This window comes from Oryx dammah, unplaced genomic scaffold, assembly GCF_014754425.2.
Source record: "Oryx dammah isolate SB20612 unplaced genomic scaffold, SCBI_Odam_1.1 HiC_scaffold_17, whole genome shotgun sequence".
Taxonomy (NCBI): domain Eukaryota; kingdom Metazoa; phylum Chordata; class Mammalia; order Artiodactyla; family Bovidae; genus Oryx; species Oryx dammah.
This window is the reverse complement of record NW_024070201.1, coordinates 45,494,307-45,521,413: the sequence shown is the minus strand read 5'-3', so window position 1 is coordinate 45,521,413 and position 27,107 is coordinate 45,494,307. Positions and strand designations below refer to the sequence as shown.

Genomic DNA, 27,107 nt, shown 5'->3' with positions numbered 1-27,107 from the left:
TGACTACTGGAAAAACCATAGCTTTGACTAGATGGACCTTTGTTGGCAAAGTAATGTGTCTGTTTTTTAATACACTAGGTTTGTCATAGCTTCTTCCAAGGAGCAAGCATCTTTTAATTTCATGGCTGAAGCAGTCACCATCTGCAGTGATTTTGGAGCCCAAGAAAATAGTCTGTCACTGTTTTCCATTGTTTCCCCATCTATTTGCCATGAAGTGATGGGACCGGATGCCATGATCTTAGTTTTTTGAATGTTGAGTTTTAAGCCAGCTTTTTCACTCTCCTCTTTGACTTTTATCAAGTGGCTCTTTAGTTCCTCTTCACTTTCTGCCGTGAGGGTGGTGCTCCACCAGGGTAGTCTTGAGCTTCCCCATGACCTCTTATACTCAGCCTTTGCAGATCCATCACTCCCCAAATACTGTTGAGTGCATTCTCTGCCAGTTACCATGCTGGGTGCAAGGGGCCTAAGAATGAATGAGGTGCTACAACTTACCAGTTAGGGGTATGACAGCTCCAGATCCAGGACTGGGCTCTGCTCTTACTTAGCAATAAAGAGTAGCTTCAGCCTTTTGTAGAGAGGGAGAAATCATAGACCATACCTCCCAAATCACTGAGGGCTGCTGCTAATTATCTTTGGAATTGGCAGCCAAACTTTGACAAATAGAGCTCAGGAGGGGGTGCCAGGACCCTTGTTCCACTGTAGGGAAAGGGTAGCAGTCTTGGCTCAAGAGCAGGAGAATAAAGCAGAGCTCAAAGTCTTCAGGACTGAGTTTTCAAATGCCCCGAGTTTCCCATGGCCTCGGCTCGCCCCAGGTCCCTAACCCAGGCCTGCGCCTCAAGGATTGCTGTCATCTTTACAACTGTTGTCCCCACAGCTGCTGGTTGTGTTTGGGTAAGGGTCCTTTCTCAGCCCTAGAGCAGAGAACCAAAGACCTTCCTATTTCTGCAGGAGACATGGGCCTGGGGACAGGCATTTAGAGGTAGCTGAGTTCCAGGGGCTCTGCCTCTCTGCCCTCTTCTGAAGCTTCAAAACATCAGGGCACATTTGGAATCTGGGTCCCCTAACCCAGCTGCTTGCCCCTCTTTTCCTCAAGAGCTGGTTGTACCCTCATCTCCCCTTCCAAGCCCCATCCCACAAGAAAGCAACAAAACCATCATGGTGAACACATTTATTTAATATGGGGGTGGGGTATTGCTGCCTCTGTCAGTGTGTATAGGGTGGTAGGGAGACAACCAGAGGGACTCTCGCCCTGGAGTAAGAGGCTGTTCTGGCCCCAGGCAGGGGGGTGGGGAGCAGACTGAGGAGACGGGGAGGTGTGTCAGGTGGGGAGGGGAGGGTGAAGCTCTGCACACATCCTTGGGACCATGGTCCAGGCCCACCCAGTCACCAAAGCAAGAACCGAATAAATAAAGTGCAACCGTGGGAGGTTGGGAGGGGGGAGGGAGGGCACCGGGCGCACCCACGCCCGCAGCCCACATTCAGTGCTGCCAGGTCTGGCCCACCTCCCGGCCAGACCATCTTGTCCAATCACCCCTATGTCCGTCCCTCCATGAGCCAGGCAGGGCCCCTGTGCAGCTACTGGAGGTAGCGATAGGCCTTAAAGCAGTGGTTGCCGGCGTCGGCCACCACCACATGGCCATCCGAGGTCAGTGCCAGGCCCTGGGGGCCATACAGTGGCTCTGCAGATGTGTTGATATAGGACAGAAAGGAGCCAGAGCTGTCGAATACCTGGGGAGGGAGTGGAGATCAGGGGGAGAGGTGAGATCAGGCAGATGAGTGGCATCTGGGGAGGGGGGATGCGCGGGGCCCAGCAGGAAGCCTCAGCCTCATGCCACCCCTGGGCCTTCCTCACCTGGATGCGGCTGTTGCCCCAGTCGGCCACGATGATGTTCCCATTGGAGTCCACGGCTACCCCCGTGGGGGCGTTGAACTGCCCGTTGCCCTCACCGTGGGAGCCAAACTTGAAGAGGAACTCCCCGTCGGCACTGTACACCTGGCGGAGGAGAGGTCTGGGGGCTGGGGACCCGGCCTCGGGCAGAAGGCAGGGCCTTGGAGGATGGGGTGAAGCCCCAGGGCGGAGGACCCCCGCATCTGCAGCTGTAAACCAGTTTCTTCTCCATGGGCTTCCCGTCCACGCATCCCACTGCCTACTGGACACCCCCGCTGATGTCCCTTGGGCAGCTCATCTTCCCCGGGAAGGCAGTTCATTCTCCTTCCCAGTGACTGGCAACACCCTGGTGGCCACAAGTCACTCTCAACCCCACCTTCTCCTCTGCTTGACCTCCAGTGAACTACCATAAGCCGCTGAGTCTGTGTCAAATCTGTACCCTATGCATGCAGTGCCACTGCAATGGTGCTCAGCTGGATTACCGCAAAAGACTGCTCTTCCTGCCTCTAGTCTCACCCCAGCCAGAGCGCTCTAAGGCACACAAGACTGCATCACGTTCCTGCCTGCGACCCTTCAGTGACTCCCCATAACTCTTAGGAAGAGAGCAAGCCCCTTCAGGGAGTGAGCAAGCCTCGTTTCTCACCTGGCACTACTCCCCCGTCTTCAAACCTCATCTGAACTACCTGAGCTACATGGGAAGAGTTTCCGCCTGCCTGGCTTCTCCTGTCCGCCTGTCTTCTGGTTAATTCCCAGTTGTGCTTCAGGTCATTCTTGGTCTCACCTAAATCAAGGGTTCCTGCTACGTCCTCACCTAGTCTGCCTGCATTCCCGCAGCACAGCATCTGCCACATCAAATTACAATATCCTGGCACCTTTTTCTCAACCCCACTAGACCAAAATCAAGAAGACAGGGAACACATTTGCTTTAACATAGTGATTATTCCCAGCTTCGGGCACAGTTCCTGGGACAATGCAGCCACGTCACAAATGTTTATTGAGCAAAGCAATGATCTCGGGGGAGAAAGCAAGGAGGTGAGGGAGACAGGGGTCTTGTGGAGGAGGAAAGGATGCTGGGACAGTGGCCGTGGAGGGAGGGGGGGTACTGACCTTCACTGAATGGTTATGGAAATCCGTCACTACAATCTCATTCTTGTTGTTCACAGCCACAAAATGGGGCCCTGAAAATACAAAGTGGGCTCTCTGGCAGTAAGCCGGGAGACTGAGCGGAGTGGGGAAGAACCTCTGTGATGACAAGGCTGGGCTGTGAGGAGACGGCGGGGTTTCTGGGATGGTGGAGCTAGGGTAAAGTGCAGGGATGGGCTCCCCTAGGGCCAAAATATAGGAGAAGGGGTCTTTAGAACTGGGGCATATAGGGGAGTTCTCTGGGGCTGGGGTTTTGGGAACTAGGTCTCTAAATCCTCCTCCAGTACCTGCAAAGTGGCGGTCAGTGGCCCCGCGGCCCCCAAAACGGCCCACCAGCTTGCCATTGGGCTGGAAGGTGAAGACGCAGCAGGACTTGTTGTCGACCACAATGATATGTCCGTTCCGGTCTACAGCTACTCCCTTGGGGCCCATGAGGCGGCCAGCTCCTATCTTGGTCTGGAGGAAGGGGTTACCCGTTAGGGGCTGCCTGGTGGGGAGAGCAGTCCCAGCCTGGCGCCAAAACAGAACCTTAGGCTGAGGATGGATCAGGGAGTCCAGGCCTTGACCACCAGGAGGCACTAGAATGGTCACCGCAGCTGGCCACCAAGGCTGCAGAGAAGAGTGACAGTAGGCCTCTCACCTTGAACTTGCCCTCAGGGGAGAAGATGCTGACCCAACGGTTGTCATAATCTGCCACGATAATGTCTCCATTGGTGTCCACGGCCACACCTGTGGGGCGCTGCAGCTGCCCGGGCGAGCGCCCTCGGACCCCGAAGCGGAACTTGAACTGGCCTTCATTGGAGAAAACCTGGAGCAGGAGCGAGGGAGGGAGAGGGCAGGAGGGGAGAGACTGTGGGCACAGAGGGAAGGGAGTGGGATCCTGAGGGAGGAGACCCCCCCCATTCATTCATCACTCAACCAGCACTTCCTGACACCCTGCTGGGGACACAGGGCAGAATCAGACATGGCAGACTTTAGGGGACGTGCAGCAGGGGTGTGACTGGGATCGTGAGGATGTGAAAGGGGTGAGGGGTGGTCAGGAAAGGCTCCAAGAGCAGGGCAGTCTGAGTTAACAGCCTCATAAGGATGCCAAGAGATGAGCCAGAGCTGACGAGTAAAGACGGAGGAGGAAGGTGTTTAAGAGCCAACAGTATGCAAAAGGCACCGAGTTCAATATGTACACTACTTGAGTCCAGCATGGGCACTACTACTTGTCCAGTGTGGTTGGACTGCAATGGGCATTTCCATAAAGGACAGAAGGCTTTATTCTGCATACGATGAAGAGTTACTGAAAAGCTCTGGGCAGGAGAATGACAAGATCTGACTCTGTGCTATAATATGAAATATATTTGGTCTTTGTCCCCAGTGCCTGGCACAGAGCTCTTCAAACCCTGAAAGAATTTCCTGATCAGTAGCAGTGTCTTTCTTTTGTCATTCACAAGGAGCCCCTTGTTGAGTTTATGCTAATGAAGGACTTAGAGTGGGACCCCTGGATAGGTTCAGGATGAGGCTGGTCACCAGAAAGACCATCTGATTACAGGGTCAGAACTTTCAGCTCTGCCCACCAACCTCTGGGAAGGAGAAGGCGTGGGGAGCACAGATTAAGCTCTATAAAGCCTCCTGAACAACAAGATTCGATGAGCTTCCGGGTTGGTGCCAGGAAGGTGTGTTCCCCAGTTCCACAGGGACCAAAGCTCCTATACTAGGAGACCTCACCCTATGTACCTCTTTTCTGGCTATTCACCTGTATCTTTTATCATACCCTTTATACTAATAAAGGATATGATAAACATAATTAAATGTTTCTCTGGATTCTGTGAGCTGCTGTAGCTAATTATTTGAACCCAAGGAGTGGGATGTGGGAACTTCCAATTTACAGCTGGTGGGTCAGAGTATAGGTGACAACCTGAACTGTCAATTAGCCTCTGAAGAGGGCCATCTTATGGGGCTGAGCCTTTAACCTGTGGGGTGTGATGCCATCTTCAGGTAGTATCAGAACTGAGTTAAATTCATAGGATCGCTGGTCAGTGTCCACTGAGAATTGGAGAATCGCTTAGCGGTGCTGGAAAAAAGCCCATGGGAGCTTTTTAAGAAAGAGCACACTAGGGATTTCCCTGACAGTCCAGTGGTTAAGGTGCTGCGCTTCCACTGCAGGGGGCGAGAGTTTGATCCTTGACTGAAGAACGAAGATCTCGCACACCACATGGTATGGCCAAAAAAAATTTTTTAAAGGAGTTTAAAAAAAAAAAAAAAAAGAGCACTCTGGCTGCAGGGAGAAGTCGAGACTGGAAATGGCTGACTAGTCAGAGGTGCTGCAGTGATCCAGGGGAGAACTAATGCTGGCTTGGACCAGGGCACTTGCCGGAGGGAAGTAGATGGACTCAAGAGACATAAGGAGGAAGACTCAACAGGACTTGGTAGCAGACAAGAAAGGGTTAGGTGAGGGTCGGGGGAAGGGACAAGGATTAGCCCCTCCAGGTTATGAGGCTGATAAAGTAATCTGCAAAGAATAAACCTTTCAACCTCTGGCCCCTGCTTCTACCTCCCCCACCTTAGCAACACCGTCAAGTCTCCCCATCCTTAAAACACTACTTTAATGCTCCTCTTCTCTATAGCTAAGCCTTCCTGCTTATTCCTCACAGCCAAAACATCTCTCTCTGCCTAAGTCTTTGTTATAACTCTAGGGACACAAGGTAAATTAGAGCCAAGAGCAGCCTCGCAGAACTCAAGTTATAGGCCTTGGCCTTGCTCTTGATCCAGACTTCTTCCCTCTTTAGTGGACTGAGGTCCCCACACCTGCGTCATCCCCGTTTTTCAGGCCTGCTGGGATGCTTGAATTGGTCCCAACTATGGACATCACTTCTTCCTGAGATGGACCTTCCATCATGCCCTCCCTGTCTGATCAGAACAGCCTCTGGGTTCTGCCCTGGTCCCGTGCTTGGACATCACTTGCCAGCACAAGAAGGTAGGCACTACGGGCCAAGAGGGACGAAAAGGTGCAACCAGATTGGCAGTGAAGCATCTGCGTCCTTCACTCCAAGCAGCTTCGTTTCTATCTCAACACTGAGGCTTTATGGGGGGTCTTACTCTTCTCATCCTATCCTATCCCATCCCTTACAACTGGCCAACTCCAATTCATCTTCCAGTTCTCAGAATTCCCAGGTCACTTCTTCAGAGAAGCTTTTAATGATCAATTCTACTACCTGAATCAAAATATACATTTAAAGGTAGGTCTCCATAACATACACTTTTTAGCTCTTTTCATAACAGCTGTCACTTCTGTAACTAAATCACTGTTAAGCGGCCGTGTTCCCTTCTAAGGATGTAAGCCCCAGGTGGGGCATGGACTGTGCCTGTTCTGTTTGCTGCTGTACTGCAGCCCTGGTATAGCAACCGGTGCACAGCAGACATTCAACAAACGAATGAATCCGTCAGCTCACTCCCAGACCAGAACTGGACACCTCTCCTCGGGTACTGCACAGTTATCTCAGACTCACCACACGTGAAAGTGTGAATTTATCAACTTATTCCCAGGCCCGTTCCTGAAAGGCAACACCACCTGCCCAGGGCACCAAGCGCTGGAATTCTTGATCCCTCCCTCTCCTTTGAGATCTGATGACTCATCAAAACCTGTCATATTTACTTACTTATCTCTAGACTCTACCAGTGCCCTAATTTGACCCTTAACATCTCTCTCTTATGCCACAGTAGCAGTAAGCAACTTTAGGACCTGAGTCTACTTGGGCGAGAGACTAAATAAAATAAAACAAGCAAACCAGTGATTCTAGTAAAAAATGAAAAGGGCCATGGCAAAAGGCTGAGGGAGCTCACAATGTGATTAACATTCTGCCTGAAAGAAATGAGGATGCTTTCACAAAACAGCTGATAAAATTTCTGGACTCAGACAATTAATTACACAAGGATATAATATAACCAAATCAAACCCTTCATTCAAAAATCACAAAATGTTTTTTCTCTCCTGTCAGCTGATGCGGATTCAACACAAGATTTGTCTTGGCCGCCACCATAGCCAGCTCCAAAGGAGGAAAAGTTCACGAGGACTCCAGTCCTCATGAACCGAGCAGGGAGTCACTGTCCATCTGGAAGCCTGGCCCATATCAGACCTGAGGACCCCAGAGTGAAAGCAGCTGAAACCCAGCTTTAGAACTGAGAGCCAGGCTCCTAGCAGCTATGAGGTGGCTGTGTGGGTGGGGGTAGGGGCCAGGAGGATTGCTGCAGGGGAAGTAAGTATTTGGAGCAAGGAGGGGGCTGCACTAGGCCCTCCCTCTTATGTTCCCACCTGGAAACAATGGACAAGCACAGTCCCTTGTTGGGGACACAAAGTGACATGTATGTCTACCACAGGAAAAGTATCTGCATCCTCAACTTTTGTGCCAAAAAGCATCCTTGGCATACGGAGGAGGAACCGAGTGCCTCCCTGTGCTGACCTGAGCCTCTCCTTTCCACTGCGCTTAGCAACAGGGTGGGAACAAAGGCAGGCTAGACAGGCTGGGGAACACACTCATGCAAGAGTCCCTGGCTCCTTCAGTCTGCCAGGAGGAAAGCAAGAGCCAGGTGGAGCTGAACCTAAGGTGACAGACCTTTGGGAGAGCCGTATCTGTGACAGGGGTACCCAGGCAGAGGGTGGGGAAGTTTAAACGTACAGGTGTGAAGTAAGGCTCAAGGACAAGTTTTGCTGTTTGACAAAATGTTTTCAGGAACCAAAAGTTTATAGTAGTTAGAAGCAATCCTGTGCAGTTATCAAAATCAAAACCCCACAGCTTCTGCTCCCAAACCATTTACAGCATGACCTCAGATACTTCACTCCTAATATAGTCTCCCTCCAGCCCCTCTCTCCAGCTCCCCGAACAGCCTCCTCCAGCACCTTCCCACCTCCTGGCTTTTGTTTACAGCCCCCACCTGGACAATGATCTTGTCAACAACAGCTAAGGTTAGAAGGTTCACTCAGTGTCAAGCACAGTACATTATGTCAGGCAGCCCTCTGAGGTATTCTTTTCCTAATTTTACACATGAGTTAACCAAAGCTCAGAGGGGTCACATGACTTGTCAGTAAGTGGCAGAACTAGGATTCAAGCCCAGGTGTCTGGTTTCAGACCTTTGAACTGCACTGCTACATCGAGCACCCTGGTGATTGCCATAGGCTCTGCCTACTCCTAGGCTCACTACAAGGCACAGAGAGAGAAAACCACATTTTCTAGCTTTCTGGAGCCCAGAGTGCAGCAGAGACCACGTCCACTTGAGTGGTGGATGCTCCACTCAGGTGCGTGAGGCACCAGGAGGGCCAGGGGCAGCACCACCTATGAAATGCATTATGTCCTAGCCACTGGAAGGCACTGCTTTCACAAGTTACCCATGTTTGACCGACTGTCTAGTCAACTGGAAATTTGCAGAGACTAGCACAGATGACACACAGGCATGCTGGAAGATAGCAGGGGAGGTGCGGAGCCTGCATCCTGACCACACGGTGGTGAAAAGGGCAGGATGTAAGCCAGCCAAGTGGAGCCTCAGCTGGAGGCAGAGGGAAAGGAAGAATGAGCCAGATCTTTGGGGTCCAGGAGCTGGTCCGGCCTGACCATAGCCTGGGAGGTAGAGGCTGCCAGCTCAGTAAACCCTGGTGCCTAACTGTGAAGTTGCTGGTTACTGTTGTGGCCAGTGAGCTTGGGGTGGCCAGTGGCTGAGTGAGGGGTGGTGTTATGACTCATTGTTCTTTAAGGAAAGGTACTCTGCAGGGTTTCACCTTTCCTTCCAGAGATATTCTGTTTCTGAGTAGGCTACAGCCTGAGAACCTCTATTTGGTGTTAGGGGAAAGCTTACCTGGATACATTGGTTGTTGCTGTCTGCTACCACAATGCGGCCGCTGCTGGCTGCGGACACACCCTGTAAATTGGTGAATTCACCCTTCTCCCTTCCACGACTCCCTGTGGGGAACAGATGGAATGGAAACAGACAAAAATTTACAGAGGTCATTTTGAGCCTCTCGCCCCACCCGTCCTACCCTCTGCCCGCCCCGTCCCGTCCCGTCCCGTCCCTTCTGGCTCAGCCCTCGGCCCTGCTGGCCCCGCTGTACCAACTCGGAAGACTAGCTCATCCTCGATGGGGTTGTCCTTCCGTTTGCCGCCCGTGCTGTACATGGAGCTGGGCCTTCGCACAGCCTTCTGGCGCACGTGGCTGCCCGGGCCGCCGGGAGACTTAACGCGGCGCTTGACGTCGTCCGGGGAAGGTGGCAGGTCCCCAGGGCGCAGGGCACGCACGCGGAAGGGGCTACCGCGCACCGGCTGTCCGTAGAGCAGCACCGAGAGGAGCAGCTCGCCTTCCGTTCGTGCCGTGTACACCAGCTCGTACGTGCCGTTCTTGTGGTCCACCACGGGAACCGGCAGGCGCGTGCCATCCGGGCCGGTGATCTCCGCACGCAGCTCGGCACTGCCTGTGCGCACCAGCCGCCCATCCTTGTCTTTGGTAGTGACGGTGAGCGAGGCGGGCTGGCCCACCAGCGCCTGGCGCAAGCCCTCGCCCGTGGCCACTGTCTCGTGTGCAGTGGCACTGGTAGTGAGCAGTGCGCCCAGATTGAGCACGGATCTCCGCAGCCCGTCGACCTCGAGCACTAGTTCCAGCTGTGCGTTCTCGTGGGGCCGCTCCGGGAAGGCCTGCGCCGCCAAAGCCGCCAGCCGCTCACGCATGTGCTTGCGCACCAGAAGCACCTCCGGGGCGGAGCCCAGGCGCAGTGCCTGCTCCGCGAAGCTGCAGCTACTGCCGATGTGTTCCTGACCCTGACGCAGTGTGTCTAGCTGGGTCTGCAACACCTGAGGAGGGGTTCCGGGAGGTTTGGGTGAGCAGACTGGTGTGGTGGGGGGAAGGCTAAGGAGGGGATGTTTCTTGTGATTCCTGATGAACTTGTACTATGGCATGAAAGAAATACAAGAGGGTGAGTATGGACAAAGGACACAGATGCCTGCAGCACCTACTGACCACGTGAGGAGGTGGAAACCAGAGGCCAGGGGAAGGTGTGCACAGGTGTGGAAAGGCGGGGAAGGTAGCAGGCCGTCTCAGGATGGACAGCGGTGGGAAAGGCTGAGCAGACGCACCTTCTGTTTGGCCCCACAGATGGCCTCCAGGTCGCTGACCAGAGCCTGCTTGCGCTGCTGCAACGCTTGCTCCAGGTCCTCGAAGGCTGAGCTGATCTGGGCCAGGGCCTCTGCCTTGCGCTCCTGCAGCTGCTGGCTGATGCCCCCGACTAAGGCGATAGCTGCGGACAGCTGCGGCAGTCTGGGGAGGGGAAACATCTCATACTGGGGCTGCTTGAGGGTGCCCGCGCCAAGCCATTCCTTCTCCCTGGGGACCCTACCGCTGCCCTGGGCAAATTCCCCTCCCTGCCACCTCCCTGTATCTCCATCCCAGGGTCTCTCTTCCGCCCCTGTGAAAGCACCACCCCAGATGGCCCCACCAGCCCGCCTCCGCCAGGCGCCTACCGGCCGCGCACCGCCTCGAGCTGGCGCTGCAGGGCCGCCTTGTGCTGCTCCACCACGTCGCGCAGCAGCACCGTGCCATGCTCCCGGTGCTCGCCAGCACGGCACTCCCCGCACATGGCCGTCTCACAGGCCTCACAGTAAAACTCCATCGTCTGGCGGCATAAGGACTCCAGTCAGGCATCCACTAGCCAGACTTCTTTGTCCCCTCCCCTGCCCCACCTGCCTTCCTTGCCTCTCACCTTCCAGGTGCATCCCCTTACCTGGATCACTTTACCCGGAGAAATACCCTCTCACCCACAGCCTCTCAGCCCCCTCCCCCGACCTCTCCTGCCCCTCCACCCCAAGTCCTGGCCTCACTGGGCCTGCTTGGGCCCACCTTGCCTTCATGGTTGGGGCAGGAGAGGGGGCGGCCAGCCACTGCGCTGAGGGGGTGGGGGTCCTCGGGGTCGTGGGCCCCATCAGGTGCCTGCTGCATGGCCTCCATGAGGCTGCTGATGAAGAAGTTGTTCTGCAACGCAGAGACGCCCTGCTCGGGGAGGATGGACGTCTGCCGGCACACCGGACAGGACAGTGTCAGGCTCTGGGCAGGGATGTAGTTCTGGAGGCATCTGCCCGGGGAGGAGGGGGCGTCAGAGGAGGGGGCGTCAGCACGCGCCTCCTCTCACCCGCTATGGGTGCCAGTCCCTCTCCTCTCAGGTGTGCTGTTACAGTCATCTGGAAACCGCTCTGGCTTGGCACACGCATCCTGTCCTGCCAGCAGGGGTAAGAGGCCTCCTCTCTCACAGCTGAGTGGGAACACACCGCTGACGTCTCTCAGAAGAGCAGACGTATTGGCATTCCTCAGTGTGTACAAACACAGGTTCACCTTTCACAGGTGTTTACAAACCCTTCCCACAGCAAGTGTGCCACTGCCCGTCCCCACCACCCTGCCACTAACTCATTAAACATTTATTGACTGCCTACTCTTGCCAAATTTGTGCCAAGCTCTGGGAGTACAAAGATAAAGCACAGTGCCTACCTCTAAAATACTTCCAGTTTACAGAGGAAGAAAAGTAACAAAATTAGTTTGTAGAAGTAAATAGTATGATGGTTAAAAGCATGAGTCCTGAGGTTAGGCTGCCTGGGTTCAATTCCCAGGTCTGTCACCTATTACACTATGTGACCCCTGACAAGTTACTTAACTGTTTATGTACTAAGGATCCCTCCTTTGTAAGATGGAGATAGTACAGGCTTCACAAAGTATGGAGGATGAAAGTGCTATATATTGTAGACTATTGGTATTTGTTGTTGCCCGACTCTTTGTATCTCCATTGACTGTAGCACACCAGGCTTCTCTGACCTCCGTTATCTCCCAGAGTTTGCTCAAATTCATGTACAGGTATTAGTATTACTGATCATTAATATAAGGAAAACAGGGACTTTCCTGGTGGTCCAGTGGTTAATCCCTAGTGGTCCAGTGGTTAATCCCCCTCACTCTAGGGGGCCAGGGTTCAATCCTGAGTAAGGGAACTAAGACCCCATATACTGCAACTAAACAGGGGCACTACAGCTACTGAGCCTGCATGCTCTAAAGCCTGCACACCACAACTGGAGAAGCCCATGTGCCAAAGAGCCAGCACAGTCAAAACAAATAAACATAAGGAGCACAGAAGACGTAGTAATAAGGAAATTCACAGAAGGGGCATCTGGCCAAGGGTGGGTGGAGTGGGGAGCCAGGAAGGGCAGAAGAGGAGGTGACGTAAGCAAAATCTTCAGGGACAAATAATTGTGTGACCAGAGAAAGCAGGGAGAGGAGGAAGGGGGGTCCAGATACAGAAGGTGACCAGAAGCAGCACAGTATGACTAGGACATTATAAGCAGTTTGAGGTGGCTGGAGAGGACTCCAAGGCAAGGAATGGTAAGGGAAGTCTGGAGAGAGAGGCAGGGGCCAGCTCAGGGAGGGCTCCCGGGCCACACCAAGGAGCTTAGAAGTTATCCCAACAGCAGGAGGGCGTTGCAGGAGCATGGTAGAGCCAGGTTTACACTTTATCAAGCTCCTCTTCACTCTCTCTGTGTGGAAGGTGACTGTGAATATGATGAGACAGCAGACAAGGGATGGTAGCATCTTCCTCCTTAGCCCCCAGCTACCATTTATTAGGTGCCATGTGCCAGGCACTGTACATTTGATGCTTGTGAACAGACTCAGAAAGGTTAAGTGCTCCAAGATAACAAAGCTAGTGAACACGAGATGCAGATTCAAGGTAATGCATGTGCTTATGCAAGATACTCTTGTAATAGTCTGGGCAAGAGGTGAGGAAGACCTGGATTTACGTACTAGCAATGGAGACCAAAGGACAACAGAGGATGAGATGATTGGATGGCATCATTGACTCAATGGACATGAGTTTGAGCAAGCTCCAGGAGATGGTAAAGAACAGAAAGCCTGGTATGCTGCAGTCCATGGGGTTGCAAAGAGTCAGACATGACTGAGCAACAGAACAATAACAATGTAGACCAAAATGGAACAAATTTGAGAAGTGTTTAAGAAGAGCAGCCAGTGGGAGGTGTTGTCTGATTGGATACGGGGAGTGAAAGATGAGCCTGGGTTGACTCCCAGGATCCTAGCTTAGACCACTAAGTGGATGGTGGTGTCATTCACCATGATGAGAAACACAGAAAGAGGACTAGTTTACAGGGAGGTTCAGCCTTGGCCTGGTTGAGTTTACTGTAACACTGGGACATCCAGGCAGAGGAGGAGCTGGGGAGAAGGCAGCTGGGGAGAAGGCAGGTTAGAGAGGGAGGGAGGCCACCAACATTCAGATGGTTTCTGTAGCCATGGGAGAGGATGTGACCACCAAGTAGGGGATTACAGTGTCAAGAGCAGGACCCAGCAAATACTGAATGAGGAGAGCAAAGAGGAACGGGCAGAGAGACAGAAGGAGAGATGGTGTCAGGGCAGCCGAGTGGAGCAATTCCAGAAGCAGGAATGAGTAGTCATCAGTGTCAAAAGCAGCTGAGTTAGGCAAGGCAAGGATGGGAAAATGTTGCCAATTGAAGAGTGAATGGGAGGTTGGAAGTTTGAATAAAAGGAGGTTGAGGCGTCGGATGGCAGCTGGGAAGGACAGAGGGACAAAGGAGAGTTCTTATCTGTAATGGGAGGCTTGAGCATGTTTATAAATTGACAAGCCAGCAGAGGAGGGAGGGAAGAGACTAGAAGACACGGGACAAGGTCTGGGGATGGGAAAGTGGCTCAGGTTGGCTTGGAGAGGAGGAGTGGATGGATGCAGGGAGGGGGAAATGGAGGTGGCTGTACTTGAGCACCAGGGGCCAAAATTAGGATGCCTCACTTGCCTCAGGCAAGGTTAGCGGCTGAAAGCAAATGAGTGGGCCAAGGCAGGTCCAGGAGGACAAGGAGGCTAGGATTCAACGCTGAAGGGAGGAGGAGAGAGGTCTTACTAGAAACAGACCTATAGCAGCTGCGTTTGCATGCACGCTAAGTCGCTTCCATTGTGACCGACTGCTTGAGACTCTATGGACCACAGTCTGCCGGGCTCCTCTGTCCATAGCATTCTCCAGGCAAGAATACCAGAGCGAGTTGCAGTGCCCTCCTCCAGGGCATCTTCCCACCCCAGGGACTGAACCTGCGCCTCTTAAGTCTCCTACATTGGCAGGCAGTCTCTACCACTAGAGCAACCGTGTTTGCAGACCACCAATTTGTGGAGGGAAGATCTGACTGGTGCAAAGTTTCCCATATCCTCAATCTCCCCTCTTAATGTTGTCTACACCTCTTGATCTGAATTAACTATCTTATTTATTTAACAAACACTATGCGCCAGGCACAGTTCTCAGGGCTTCACAAATATTAACTTATTGGTGACCTAGTTTCCCCTTCAGTCTTCTCGAGTTGAGGGTGGTTTTGGTCTCATACTCCACATTCCTCGGGGCCAGAAGGTGGGGTTGAGTCCTCACCACCCCTAACTGGAACATTGCTAAATTCTCCTTCTTCAGCTCCGTGGAAGCTCAGGCCTTCTGTCTACAACACCCTACCTTGCTGTTGTCTCCATGCTTCCCCATTGGCTGAAGTCTTTCTCTTGGCTCACTCTCTTCTTCTATTACTCCCCTCCCACCCTAACACACACTCCTGCCCTTATTCTCAATGACTCTGACATCCACAGAGTAATCCACCCACCATCAAGATTTCTTAGTTCCAGGGACTTCCCTGGTGGTCTACCGGTTATAACTTTGCATTCCCAATGTAGGGAGCATGAGTTCAATCCCTGGTCAGAGAACTAAGATCAAACATTTATGCATGATGTGAGGGAAAAAAAAAAAAAAGATTTCTTAGTTCCTAAGCCTCTTTACCCCCTTACCCCGGGAGTTTCTCCTCTACTTCACCTCAGCTATCTACTCCCATGTTTCCAGCCCCACCTACGTCTCATCAACTCCGAAGTCTGCATTCCAACCATTCCGTTTAGCTTCCCCTGTAGCTCTCTTCCAAGCTCACTGAATCTGCGGTTTACCCTGCAGAATACCTTTGAACTCATCAAGAACCCCATCCTATGTGTTGCTCCTGCTTGGCTTATAAGGCCTTCCTAACTGGTTTCCGGTTTCCACTCTTGCTTCTGTAGAACCCACTCTTCCACAGCAGCCAGAATGAGCTTTGCAAAACCCAATTTATGTCACATTATTTCCCCGCTAAAGACAATCCTCCAGGGTTTCCCACTGCATTTAGAACAAACTTCAAACACTTTCCTAAAACTGCCAAGCTCCCCCATGAACTGTTCTGACTCTTTCCTACCTCACTTCACCCTACTTTCCTCCTTACTCATGCACAATGGCTTCTCCTCCCATCTCTGAACATGCCCCAATTACTCCTTCCTTAAGGCTTTTGCATGAAACAGTGCAAAGATGATCCCCATGCCTGGAACAATCTGCACATGCCTGTTTCCTTCTCATCCTCAGGTCTTAGATCAAACGTCACTTCCTTGGGGAAGCCTTCCCTGATGAATCTCTGTAGACTAGCCCCTAGCCCAACCACCCTCACCTGCTCCCTATTTATTTTCTGGAAAACAGTCCAAACTGTGACTCTCTTGTTTATTTGCTCACCTACTGTCCATCACTTCTCACTAGAGCCTAAGTCTTTGAGAGCAGGGACCAAGGGATAAGTGAATGAGTGGCAGCTGGGAGAGAAGGCTCTGCAGTCAAATCTGGATTCAGACCTTGACTATTTAACTTGCTGCAGAGCCTTGGAAATATTTCTTAATTACTTAATGACTCTGAACCCTAGTTTCCTCTTCTCTAAAAATGGGGATAATAAAGTATCTGTTGGAAGGATTAAGTAAATCAATACATGTAAATCACTTAGCCAGTCCCTGGCAAATAGTGAGCAATCAATACATGGTAGCTATTGTTATCATTTCTCAGGCACTGATTTTTTTCCAGGAGTGCTCAGTGATCTGGGTGTAGGAGAAGGTGTGGAGACATCTAATTACAGCTCAGATCCAGGATTGGGCTTCTGCCACATGGGTTTGGAAGAGGACAAAGGTATATGGTCTGCATAGGATTCAGAATGGGTGGGAAAGACAGGGAGTCCAGGAAGGAGCGGGTGATTGGGAGAACAGGGAGCCGTCAAGGGCATCAGACATCTACATCCAGTCAAAGCTTGTGTACTGAAAGTGGAGTGATGGAGCCAAGAGTGGGATGCTGGAGCTTGTGGCCACAGAATTGGCATTATTTTGGGTGATGGCAAGATTCAGGGTGTCTTTGGGAGGGTGTCTGACAGAAGTGGTATGGAGGGCATCCCTGGAGAAACAGTCAAGAACTAAGGGGCATAGGTAGGTAGAGAAGTCAGCCAGGTTGATGTAAGAATAGACAGGAAGGCTGAGACTGTTTCCAGGTGATGAAGACGAGAGACAGCAGTAGAGCTGGAACCTGAAAGAGCAGGGCTGGAAGGGAAGAGCGTTGCTGGCAGAGCCGGGTTCAGGGAAGGGGTTGGTGGGGCGGGGTGGAGGCAATGGTGACAAGACCTAGGGATCTGGTAACGCACCACAGAGCAATAAGGGATGAGGCTGGAGAGGGAACACTGTCAAAATACAGATGTGATCATGCATCAAACGCTTCAAAGGCTTCACGTGGCTCTCAGGCTAAGAACAAAATTCCCCAAGAGGTCCGCAAAGCCCCTCTTGGTCTGAGCTCCAGCTCTGTCCCAGGCCACTCACAACTGCACTCGCTATGCTCCAGCCTCGCCGGGCTTCCTCTAGAGCCTCTCACCCAATGTAGTTATTCACGCCACGTGGCCTCCTGGTGTTTTGGCTGTGACCACTCCCTTCACTCAATTAACTCCCATCCAGCCTCTGGATCAGACCTCAGGGAAGCCTTCTCTGATTCTCTAGATTCCAACAGATCCCATCTCAGCAGTTTATTTGCAGCACTCATTCAGGGTGCAATATTACATTTATCTGTATCAATATTACATTTATCTGCAATATTACATTTATATCTGTAGTCCGGCTGTATGATGATTTGATTACTATCTTCCTCCTTCACTATACTGTCAGCCCTTCAAGAGCAAGGATCATATCTGTTTTTGCTTATCACTGCTTACCCAGCACCTGGGACAGGTCTGGTTCGTAGTAGTTGTTCGACAAATAAATATCTGTTGAGTGAATGAATAATAGATAGAAGCCCAGAGGCTGGGAAGAGTTGCCTTTCACTCAGTGCCTCAGGACGACAGTGAGGATGAGCAGGGAGGATAGACCTAGCTTTGAACATGCTCCCACTGGTCAGAAATTTCTGGTGCCAGAGCTGGTTGAGAGCCTCAGTTCTGTTTGATTTCTCTGGTGATGTCGAAGGCTGCCTCAGGGTTTGGGCAGGGGCACAGAAGGCCCTGTTCTAGGCAGGAGGCACAGCCCAGTGTTAGGAAACCACTGGTCTTCTCACATGCCCAAACCTTCATCTCCTGTAGGTCGGGGTTCATCTGCTCCCCTCCACGTATGCACACATCTCCCTCACCTCTTACAGGTTTACACACGCCATTCCTTTCTCCAGAGGGCCTGCAAGGTCCTCATCCCTCCCGGGTACACACCCCCTCACCTTTCACAGAAGGTGTGCAGACAAGGCAGGACTTTGGGGCACCGGTACCGATCCAGGCAGATGCTGCACACCAGGAACTGCTTGTCCATCGGCTGGACCTCCGGGCCAGGGCTGTCTTCCCTTTTCGCCATGGTGCCCACGGGCGGCTCCTGCCACTCACACCAGCCTGCACCCAGAGAGATGGTCAGCACCAGGGAGGCTAGCACTCCCTTCCTCCAAGTGATCCCCACCACCCACAGTCCCTGAAAAGCACTAGCCCCGCCAGGAATGGAGCAAGGTGAAGTAGGTGGACCGGGGGCCCTCTGAGCCTGCTGCTCTGGTCAAAAGCACTGGCATCAGGTTAGACTGGACTTCAAACCCAGCTCAGCTTCTTCCCAGCTGTGTGACCTTGGACAATTCATATATCCTCTTTGTGCTTCAGTTTCCATAATTTGCAGTTATGGGAATACTAATCCCTACCTGAAATGGTTGTTTTGAGGATTCACACTTGTGTCCGTCAAGTGCAGTCAAGTGCACAGATGTCCACTTTCACTGACACACCCACCCTTTATCTCCTTTGCCTCCCCTAAACCCTCCCTCAGGAGGCTTTTCTGATAGAGTGTCTCTCCTCTGACCACCTACAGCCCTTCTAGCAGTTCTCTGACCCACCTCCCAGCACAACTGCCCAGAATCGCATTCTCCTCCACATCCAATCAGTATCCAGGTCTCATGGATTCTGCCTCCCAAATATCTTATCCCCTTTACTCCAAATGCACAGATACCACCCTCAATTCATGCTGCCACCAGTTCTCTCCAACGATACAGCAACAATCTAACTAGCGTCCTTGTCTCCTTGCCTGTTTATCATCAATGCCCCTAGCAGCCAGAATGAAGCTTCTAAACACAGATTCCATCTAGCCACTAACTCCGTTTAAATTCATTCAATGGCTCTCCATTGTCCAGAGGACAAAGTCCAAACTCCTTAAATTGGCCAACAAGGCTTAGCTTTGTCTGGCCCATACCTCCCTCTACAACCTCACATCTCATGATTCTGTGAGCAGTCACACTGGTTTCTTTTCAGTTCCTGGAAAACTCCTTGTTCTCTTTTGCTTCTGGGCAGTCACACATTCTGTTCCCTCTGCCTGAGATCCTCTTCTAACCCCTACTTTGTCTGACTAATTTCTCGCTTATCTTTCAGGTCTGTGCGTAAACGTCACTTCCTCTAGAAGGCCTTCCCTGATTTCCTGAGGTCTGGATGAGGTGCTCCACCTTTGCATCATTCTGCACTCTGTATTTCTTCCATCCTGGCCCTTACACACTACACTGTAATTTTCTTGTTGTTTCTTGGTTTCTTCCACTCTATGCAGAGTTCTTGGAGAGAGGTATTATATTTTATTCATTTTTAATCCTAGCACTTAGCACAGAGTCTGATATAAGGATTGGTTTGTATTTATTGAAGAAATTCAGTAATTCAATATTTATTAAGTGCCTACTTTGTACAGGCACTGGGGATAGAGTGATAAACAGAACAGATATGGTCACTGTCCTTGTGGTGGAGAGGTGGTGACAGATATTTAAAAAGTAAATAAATGATTATATACATATAATTATAAATTTAGGGAAGGGAGTGCTATACAGAACAAAGGGTGCTATGAGAAAGTTATGAGGTTTCAGCTGGGTAATTGAGGAAGGCCTTTCCAAGCAGGTGACTTTTAAGCAGAGCTTTGAGGGGCTAGAAGGTAAATGGCAGGGATGAGGGTAGAGGCATTAGGGAGTGAGGGAGGGAATTTATTCCAGGCTGAAGGAACAACATGAAGGAGAGCTCTTAGGCAAAAAGGTCATTGAGAACCCGTAAGGACCACATGGTTAGAACAAAGCCATAAAAGACTGGAGGTAACTCTGGGAATGAGATGACAAAGGACCTTGATGTTAAGAATCTGGGTTTTATCCCAAATTGGGAGGGAAATGATGCAATTTATAAAAAAATAAAAATAAATTAAAAAGCTATTCTGGTGGCTACGAGGATTGAAGAAGAGCCAGGTGGAAGCAGGAAGACCCCTTGGGAGGCTACCCTAGTTCTTTAGGTAGGCTGATGTTGGGTATTAGCAGTGTGTTAGTTGCTCAATCATGTCTGACTCTTTGTGATCCCATGGACTGTAGCTCTCCAGGCTCCTCCATCCATAGGATTTTCCAGGCAAGAATACTGGAGTGGGTTGCCATTTCCTTCCTTAGGGGATCTTCCTGACCCAGGGATCGAACCCAGGTCTCCCAGTTTGCAGGCAGACTTTTTACCATCTGAGCCACCAGCCTATAAGCAAAAAGGTGGACTGAGCTGAGAAATAACCATAAGGTTGAGTTAAAAGGATATCATGACTGACCAGATGTGGAGGGGAAAGGAATAAGGCAATAAGGACTCACAGGTTTCTCCCCTGAACAGATGGTGGACTGTGCCCAGAGACAGTGAAGCTGAGGAACTGATTTGGGCTGTTCCATTTTAGCCACGTTATGTCTGAGATGTGATAACCGAGGTAGAGTTGTCAAGTAAGGAATAGAATATAGGAGCTCAAGGGAGAGGTCTGGACTGGTTTTGGACTTGGAAGCACTGGCATATTAATGATACTTAAGGCAATGGTGGGGCTTCCCAGGTGGCTCAGTGGGCATAGAATCCACCTGCAACTCAGGAGATGCCAGAGACTCGGGTTTGATCCCTGGGTTGGGAAGATCCCCTGGGGAAGGGCATGGCAACCCACTCCAGTATTCTTTCCTGGAGAATCCCATGGAGAGAGGAGCCTGGCAGGCTACAGTCCACAGGGTCGCAAAGAGTCAGACACAACTGAGCGACTGAGCATGCACGCACGCACGGCAATGATAATGGACGGGATCGTCTAGAGACAGAGAGTGAAGAGTGAAGGAGAACCCAGAGGGATGGGAGGAAGACCAAGAGTGTATGCTGCTGCTGCTGCTGCTACTAAGTCACTTCAGTCAAGTCTGACTCTGTGCAGCCCCATAGACGGCAGCCCACCAGGCTCTTCCGTCCATGGGATTTTCCAGGCAAGAGTACTGGAGTGGGTTGTAAGAGTGTATGGGATCAAGGAAATCCAGGAAAGAGATTGACTCAAGAAAGAAGGAGGAGTGAAAGAAGATAAAGACTGAGGGTATCTTACAGATTTAGATGTGGTGGAACGGAAGGGGCAGAAGCCAAGTCAGAGAGATGGAAGGATGACTAGAGATGAAGAAAGTAACACAGAGGATGTAAACCATTTAAGAGAGAAACATGGCCATGAAAGGAGGCAGAAAGATAATCAGACTACTTCAAAACAGGCAGTGACGAGGAGCAGGCCATCCCTCTCTGTGCCCAGCTCAATGTGGCATGGGCCTCTCAAAGACAATGAGTGAATGCGGAATGAAGGAATGCAATGGGCCGGTCCAGGGCCCTCTCCAGGTTTGTGGAGGGGCAGGAGAGAGGCTTGGCTGCATGTGCCTCAGTTTATGTGAGGGTGGGCATGGGCAGGGTGGAAGGCATCCCTGTGAGCATCCTCCCCTGATGTGGGCACTGGGACTCTGAGGTTCCTTCTCCAGAAATGATGGGTTCTGAATCTGGAGACTTAATACAAAGACAGCAACCCAGCAGGAAGAGGACAGATTGAGGGTTGGCGGAAGGAACAGGAGGCCAGGGCCAAGCTGATGCTTCTGTTTGGCAAAGGGGAGGGCTGGGAGGAAGAGTAGGAGTGGTCCACCCGGCCCAGCAGGGCAGCTGGATGTCAGGCTCCGCCTCCCTCCAAGCCCAAGGGGCTCTCCCAGCCGGTCACACAGGGGCGGGGATTGGGCTCCATCCAGGCACTGACAGCTCCTCCCTCCCTTCCCCTTCCTGCTTCAGTTCCCCACCCAGACGTGCTGGGCACGCAGCCGCTTAGGTCATACCCACTCCCCAACCCCCCCAACTCCCGCCCTGGCCTAAATCACTAGGCTCCCTTCCTCTCCTGGGCTTCTGCTCCCACCGCTCCCATCTCACTGCCCCCAAGGTCCTATAGGCCATGGTTTAAATGAACTGTTTATCACAGCAGACACTCGGAAGATCTTGAACTCAGAGCTGAGATTTCACTCTGCTTCCTCAGGCTGCCTACTGCCACCTCTGCATCCCTTATCCTTCCCATCTTTTAATTGAGGTTCTAAAGGTTTCCTCTTTCAGCATTCATTCAGCACCTCTACTAGGTCTGGGGATACAAAGATAAATAGTCACAGCTTAGCTTCATGGATTCCACAATCTAATAAATAAGAGTAGGTAGCCGTTCCTTTCTCCAGGGGATCTTCCCAACCCAGGGTTCGAACCCAGGTCTCCAGCATTGCAGGTGGATTCTTTACTGTCTGAACCTCCAGGGAAACCCAATAAATAGATTACTGCAGTGCAGTATGGTGGGGTCTATGATGGGGAAGGACAGATTGCTAAGAGTCACCTAACCTAGATCCTGGGCAGGGGAAGAGGGTACTAAAGGTTGGAGGTCAAGGGAATTCTCCAGAAGAAAAGGCCATTCAAGAGCTCCAGGATGGGTAAGAGTTACAGAGAGCATGCCTTTTGCAACAGGAGACTGAATCGAACACTGTGACAGGGGAGGGCTAAGAAATGAGATGGAGTGGTAAGCAGCAGTTAGATCACAATGTTTTGTTGGTCTTATTAAGGAATTTAGACTTTACCCGACACTGGTAGGGGGGTAAGCCTTTATCCAAAACATTTTAGGGGCAGGTGGGAAGGTGGAGAGGGTTTAAGTGCAGGGTGAGGGAGAGAGTAGAGTAAATTTTTGACTGCAGTGTGGAAAAAAGATGAAGGGTGTCACAAGTAGAACATTAAGAGACTGCCATGATATTCTAGAGGAGAGATGAGAGTGACCTTGGTTAGAAGAGTAGCAAAGGGGAGGGGACAGAAGTGGATTTCCTAGCAAGAAATCACAGAACTTGGTGACCAGTTATTAGATATGAAGAGTAGAGGGAGAATAAAGAATTAGAGATGATTCATAGTTTTCTAGCTTTAAAACAGTGAAAGACAAGCAGTTTGAATGGAAGGGTGACAGGCTCAGTGTTTAGTAAAAGGAATCTGAGGTGCCTACAGGACTTTCGAGTGGAGACATCCAGCTGGCAATTGGAAAGATAAGCTGGAGCCTAGGAAAGAGGTCTGGTCTGGAGATAATGAATTTGGAGTCCTTGGTGTACACATGGTGCCTGAAGCCATCGAAGTGGATGACATCATCCAGAGAGGGTATAAGATGAGAAAGGAGAGCCTGTGACTGTGCCCCAAGGAACTTCAACATTTAAGGAAGCAAAGCCTACAAACAAGCTGAAAAGATGTAGCCAAGGAGGCAGGAGAATCAGGAAAGATATCCTGAAAGCAAAGGGAGAAGACAGCTTCATGGATAAGAGAACAGTCTTCACTGTGAAATGCTGCAAAGAGTTCCCATGATCTAAAGCTCTAAAAGAGCTGATATTAGCCCCAGGGAGTGTGGTTTCTAAGCGCTGAGGAAAGGAAGCCAGATCCAGGGGGCTGAAGAGGAAGTTGATTGTGAGCAAATGAAGACAGCCAGTGCTGATCCCACTAGATCTGGGACATCTGCAAAGGATCTATTTCAAGGCTTTTCAGTTTCTCCAAATTCTCAAGCAGCGTCTAATTTCCTCTAGGACTTCCCCCTACAACCTCACGGGAGTCCCAGTATACATTACTTACACAGCTGTGAGTAAAGGTGGGTGACCAAGGCATTGTTAAACAGTGGTTGCAAGAAGCCAGTTAGGTTCACCCACTTCTGAAAGTGACTTTCTCCTGTTCACTAGCCTCCAAGTGTACTCATCATTTGAAGCCTCAGCAAAAGGACAAATGCTGCAGGTTACTGTCTCTCGGGTTTCTCTGGAACAGTTGAAACCTCAGAGGAGGTAAATCCTCAAAGCCAAGGAACCCTTGCAGTAAGACTGGCAAGGAAGGAAAGTGATGAAATTTGCAGTACCACTCTCCTCGCCCCCTACTGCTAGACTGAGTAGGTGAATGAACCATTCAATCACCTGATCAACCTATCAAGCAATCAAATTTCCTGGGCACTCCGGACAAGGCCCTTAAAACAGTTACTGGAGACACAGTGCTGAAACAGACACACTCCCTGTTCTTTACGAGTTCTCAAGACTAGGGTGGGAATCAGACTCGTAAATATATAGCCTACAATGTGATAAGTGTCATGATATTAACATATTCAAACTACAGTGGCAGCAAAGAGGAGGAAGTATCTAACTCTGAAGGTAGAGGAGGAGAATAAAGAAAACTTGCAGAAGAAGGGATATATGAACTGGATCTTGGGGGACAAATAGGATAAGTACATTGGGAAAACAGTGGGTCAAGGAACAGAAGCATGAAAAATTAAGAAACATGGACCACTTGGGCAAGAGAGCAAGACTCAAAAAGGCAGTGGCTGTACTTGATGTTATCATGACCCACTTGATGTCAGTTCTCTACTTGCCTCTCTGGCTGCTCCTTCACTGTCCATTCCTTATCTGTCTAGTTCCTCAGGGCTATGTTCTAGGGCCTTTTCTCCCCTCACTTTCATACTCTGAGAGATCTCACCATCTCCCATGGTTTCAGTTACCGTCCACTTGCTAATGACTCCCAAAGTCTTATCTCCTATGCAGAAAACTTTCTTGAACCCAGACCTAAATATCTAGCTGTATCTAGGATATCTGTACAGGGATGATGCTAGAGACTAGTCTAAAACTGACTTCACTTTCCCCTAACCTATTCATCTTGCTGCACCTCTCATCTCAATAAAAGCCACCACCATCCATCTAGCTCCGTCAGCCAGAATCCTGGGAGTCTTCTCAATTCCTTCTCATCCTTCAATTTTAGGATATAGGCTATGACTATATCCTTGCTTCTGTTCCTAAAATGTGTCTTGGTTAAAGGTCAGGAGATTCAGGGGCTAGTCCTGACTCTCACTAACCTCACTAATGCAAGGTAAGACTCTGGACAAGTTCCTATTCCATCCCCTTACTTGGAAATTGTGTGTGTGTGGCATATCTTTCTCTTCCCCAGATCCGAGATTCCCAAGGTTCTCTGTCCAGCCAAAGGTCTCTACAGGTTGTAATATGTGTCCATGATCAAATTCAACCTTGTACAACCTTGAGTATTTGATTTCTGGTTTTCACAGCAAGGCTAGGTGTGTTAGACAGTGGTTGTAGTTGTCTACCTCTCTTGCTGAGTTGAGGGCACCAATGACCCTCCTTCTGAACACCCTCTACCCTAGCCTAGCAAAATGATTTTGCTCTGTTTTCCTGAACACAAATACTATACAAACTATGGGCCTTTGCTCAGGCTCTTTTCTCAACAAGAATGCCATTGTCCCCTGAGTGGCTGAGGCAGCACCTGGCACACAGAGGTGCTCAGTATATGTTGGTGACAAGAGAGCCATGTTTAAATCACTGCAGTTCCCTCTCACCAGACAGAATCAAAGGCAATAACAAGACAAGGGAACAAAGTTCCAAGGAAAAAGACCTCCACTCAACAGAAAGAAGCTTCCCCATAGCAGAAGGTAGTAAGTGCTCTGTCACTGGAGGCATGCAAGCCAAGGGAGGCAGGGCACCTGTCAGGCCTGCAGCTGATTCCAATTCTGCACCAAATCACAGCCTTGCTTAGGGGATGAATGGGCACTGATGAACTGGACAGACAGGCAGGCAGAGACCTGTGAAAAAGACCTCTGCACCTGCTCCAACCTCCCAGATCTCATCTTCCTCCAGGGGCCAGTCCTCATTTATGCTTTCCACATCAGAGACCCTCGCACAGGAACAAGCCCAGGACCGGCCTTTAGCGGACTGACCTCCCTGGGGTGCAGCCTGCCCCTCCAACCTGCAACCATCTGTCCCTGCAGGATTGCAGCCCATGATCTGAAGCCAAGTCCAGAAGGGAGGAGGCCAGAACCAGGGAGGAGCCTGGGGTCCTCCAGGCGGGGCCCTGGCTGCATGGGAAACAGAAGAGTCCTTTCCTACAAGAAACAGCCTCCGGATGAGGCTGCCTGTCCTGAGGCCAGGGCTAGAGGAGGAAAGAGTGTCCTCTAAACCCGCCGATGGGCCTCTAGGTGCCTGAGGACGGAGAGGGTAGCAAGGGGTGGAAATGTCTGCACCAGGGAGAAAGGAACCCTCAGACAAGCTGGGCCACTAGATTCCAGAGTCCCACTCAGCAACCCCACCCGCGCCCCCACCCCCCATCATCCTCGGCCGCACTGTTCGACACCCTCCGCCAACATACACAAGCTCCCAAACCCTGCGCTCTTCCAAGGAACCATCACCCATCCACCCGCGCCTCCCCCCTCAAACATGGACCTCACGTGAGCAGCCACAGCCCGAAGAATCCCCCCACGGCTCTCACGGACAGGGACACGCCTCACGTGGACACAGACAAGCACAGCTTTTGAAAAGCATCTATGCCCCCACCCACAGCCACTCGGACAGACACATCGCCGCTCCGACCCAGACCGGGACCCGGGCAGACAGGAACACAAACGCACCCCTGGGGGCCGCCAGTCGCACTCACCGCGGCCAGGCAGGATGGGAGGGCCGAGACCAGGACTGCGGCCACTCCGAGGGGCCCGCGGCGCTGCCCCTGCTGCCAGCGCCCGTCCGCCCGGTCGTGCCCGCGGCGCCGCCCCACGTCCCGCGCCTCCGCCTGTCCCCGCGCCGGCGCCGCCGCCGGACCCGCCGCACAGGCCGGAGGGAGGGGCCGGGGCGGGGCTGCGGACCAGCCGGGGGAGGGGTCGGCTGGGAGACCGAAGACCCACCCACGCCCCGCCCGCCGCAGCGGAGGCCCCGCCCGCCCCTACCCCACCCGCTCAGGTCCTCCGACTCCCCTGAGGCTCCTGCAGGAGGTGCCTCTGCTGTCGGGCTGGGCAACCCATGAGCCAGATCCCGGATCCCGGATCCCGGATCCTCCATCCCCGCCAGCTGCCTCTGACTCCCGACGGTTCCAGGAAAGGGCAGCGTAGTTGGTCTCAAGGACTGGGCGGACGCTTCATTACGAAAAGGCGTCTGGGCAGCAGGGTTTTCGGACTCTGGAAAGCGGGTAAGGGCTGCCTCCTGGAGGTGCCCTTCCAGGCTGTCTTGGGGGGGCTCCTACGGACTATGCTAGTGTGGTCTCTGCTGAGCGGGGGGAGACAGGGATCGCCTGTGCCTCGGTGCGGATCTCTCGGCGACGGAAGAGCCCCAAAGTGGAAGGGCAGTACCCAGAGCTCTGGGAGAAGGGGCTGACAGCCGAGAAAGATAGGGCTTGATTTGGCTCAAGGTGCCTGGCTCTCCCTCAGGAGCTCCCTCGCGAGGAAATTATGGTTCAGACCATCTAGCGACTCCCTTCCACCATCCAAGACCAGAGCGATTCTCAGAATCATCGCATTGTGGAAAACCAGTCCCGGTGGAAAATAATAAAAAGTGTTAACTGTTAGCAGGGACTGCTTATTATGTGCCAGACACATAACGCATCCCCTTAAATATATGATCTTCTTTAATACTTATCTTAATAGGTAGCT

General features: G+C 51.6%; 1 protein-coding gene across 1 annotated transcript; it reads right to left on the bottom strand.

Moving 5' to 3' along the window:
* Positions 1-1,156: 1,156 nt before the first annotated feature.
* On the bottom strand, positions 1,157-26,231 carry TRIM3 (tripartite motif containing 3). Its single transcript, XM_040258516.1, has 12 exons — positions 26,123-26,231; positions 17,590-17,755; positions 10,895-11,126; positions 10,519-10,670; positions 10,135-10,315; positions 9,120-9,852; positions 8,867-8,970; positions 3,672-3,839; positions 3,319-3,487; positions 2,996-3,066; positions 1,853-1,993; positions 1,157-1,728 (listed from the first exon to the last, which is right to left on the bottom strand). Exons 2-12 carry the CDS (start codon positions 17,718-17,720, stop codon positions 1,576-1,578), a joined length of 2,235 nt encoding a protein of 744 aa, XP_040114450.1. The 5' UTR covers positions 17,721-17,755; positions 26,123-26,231; the 3' UTR covers positions 1,157-1,575.
* Positions 26,232-27,107: the final 876 nt, after the last annotated feature.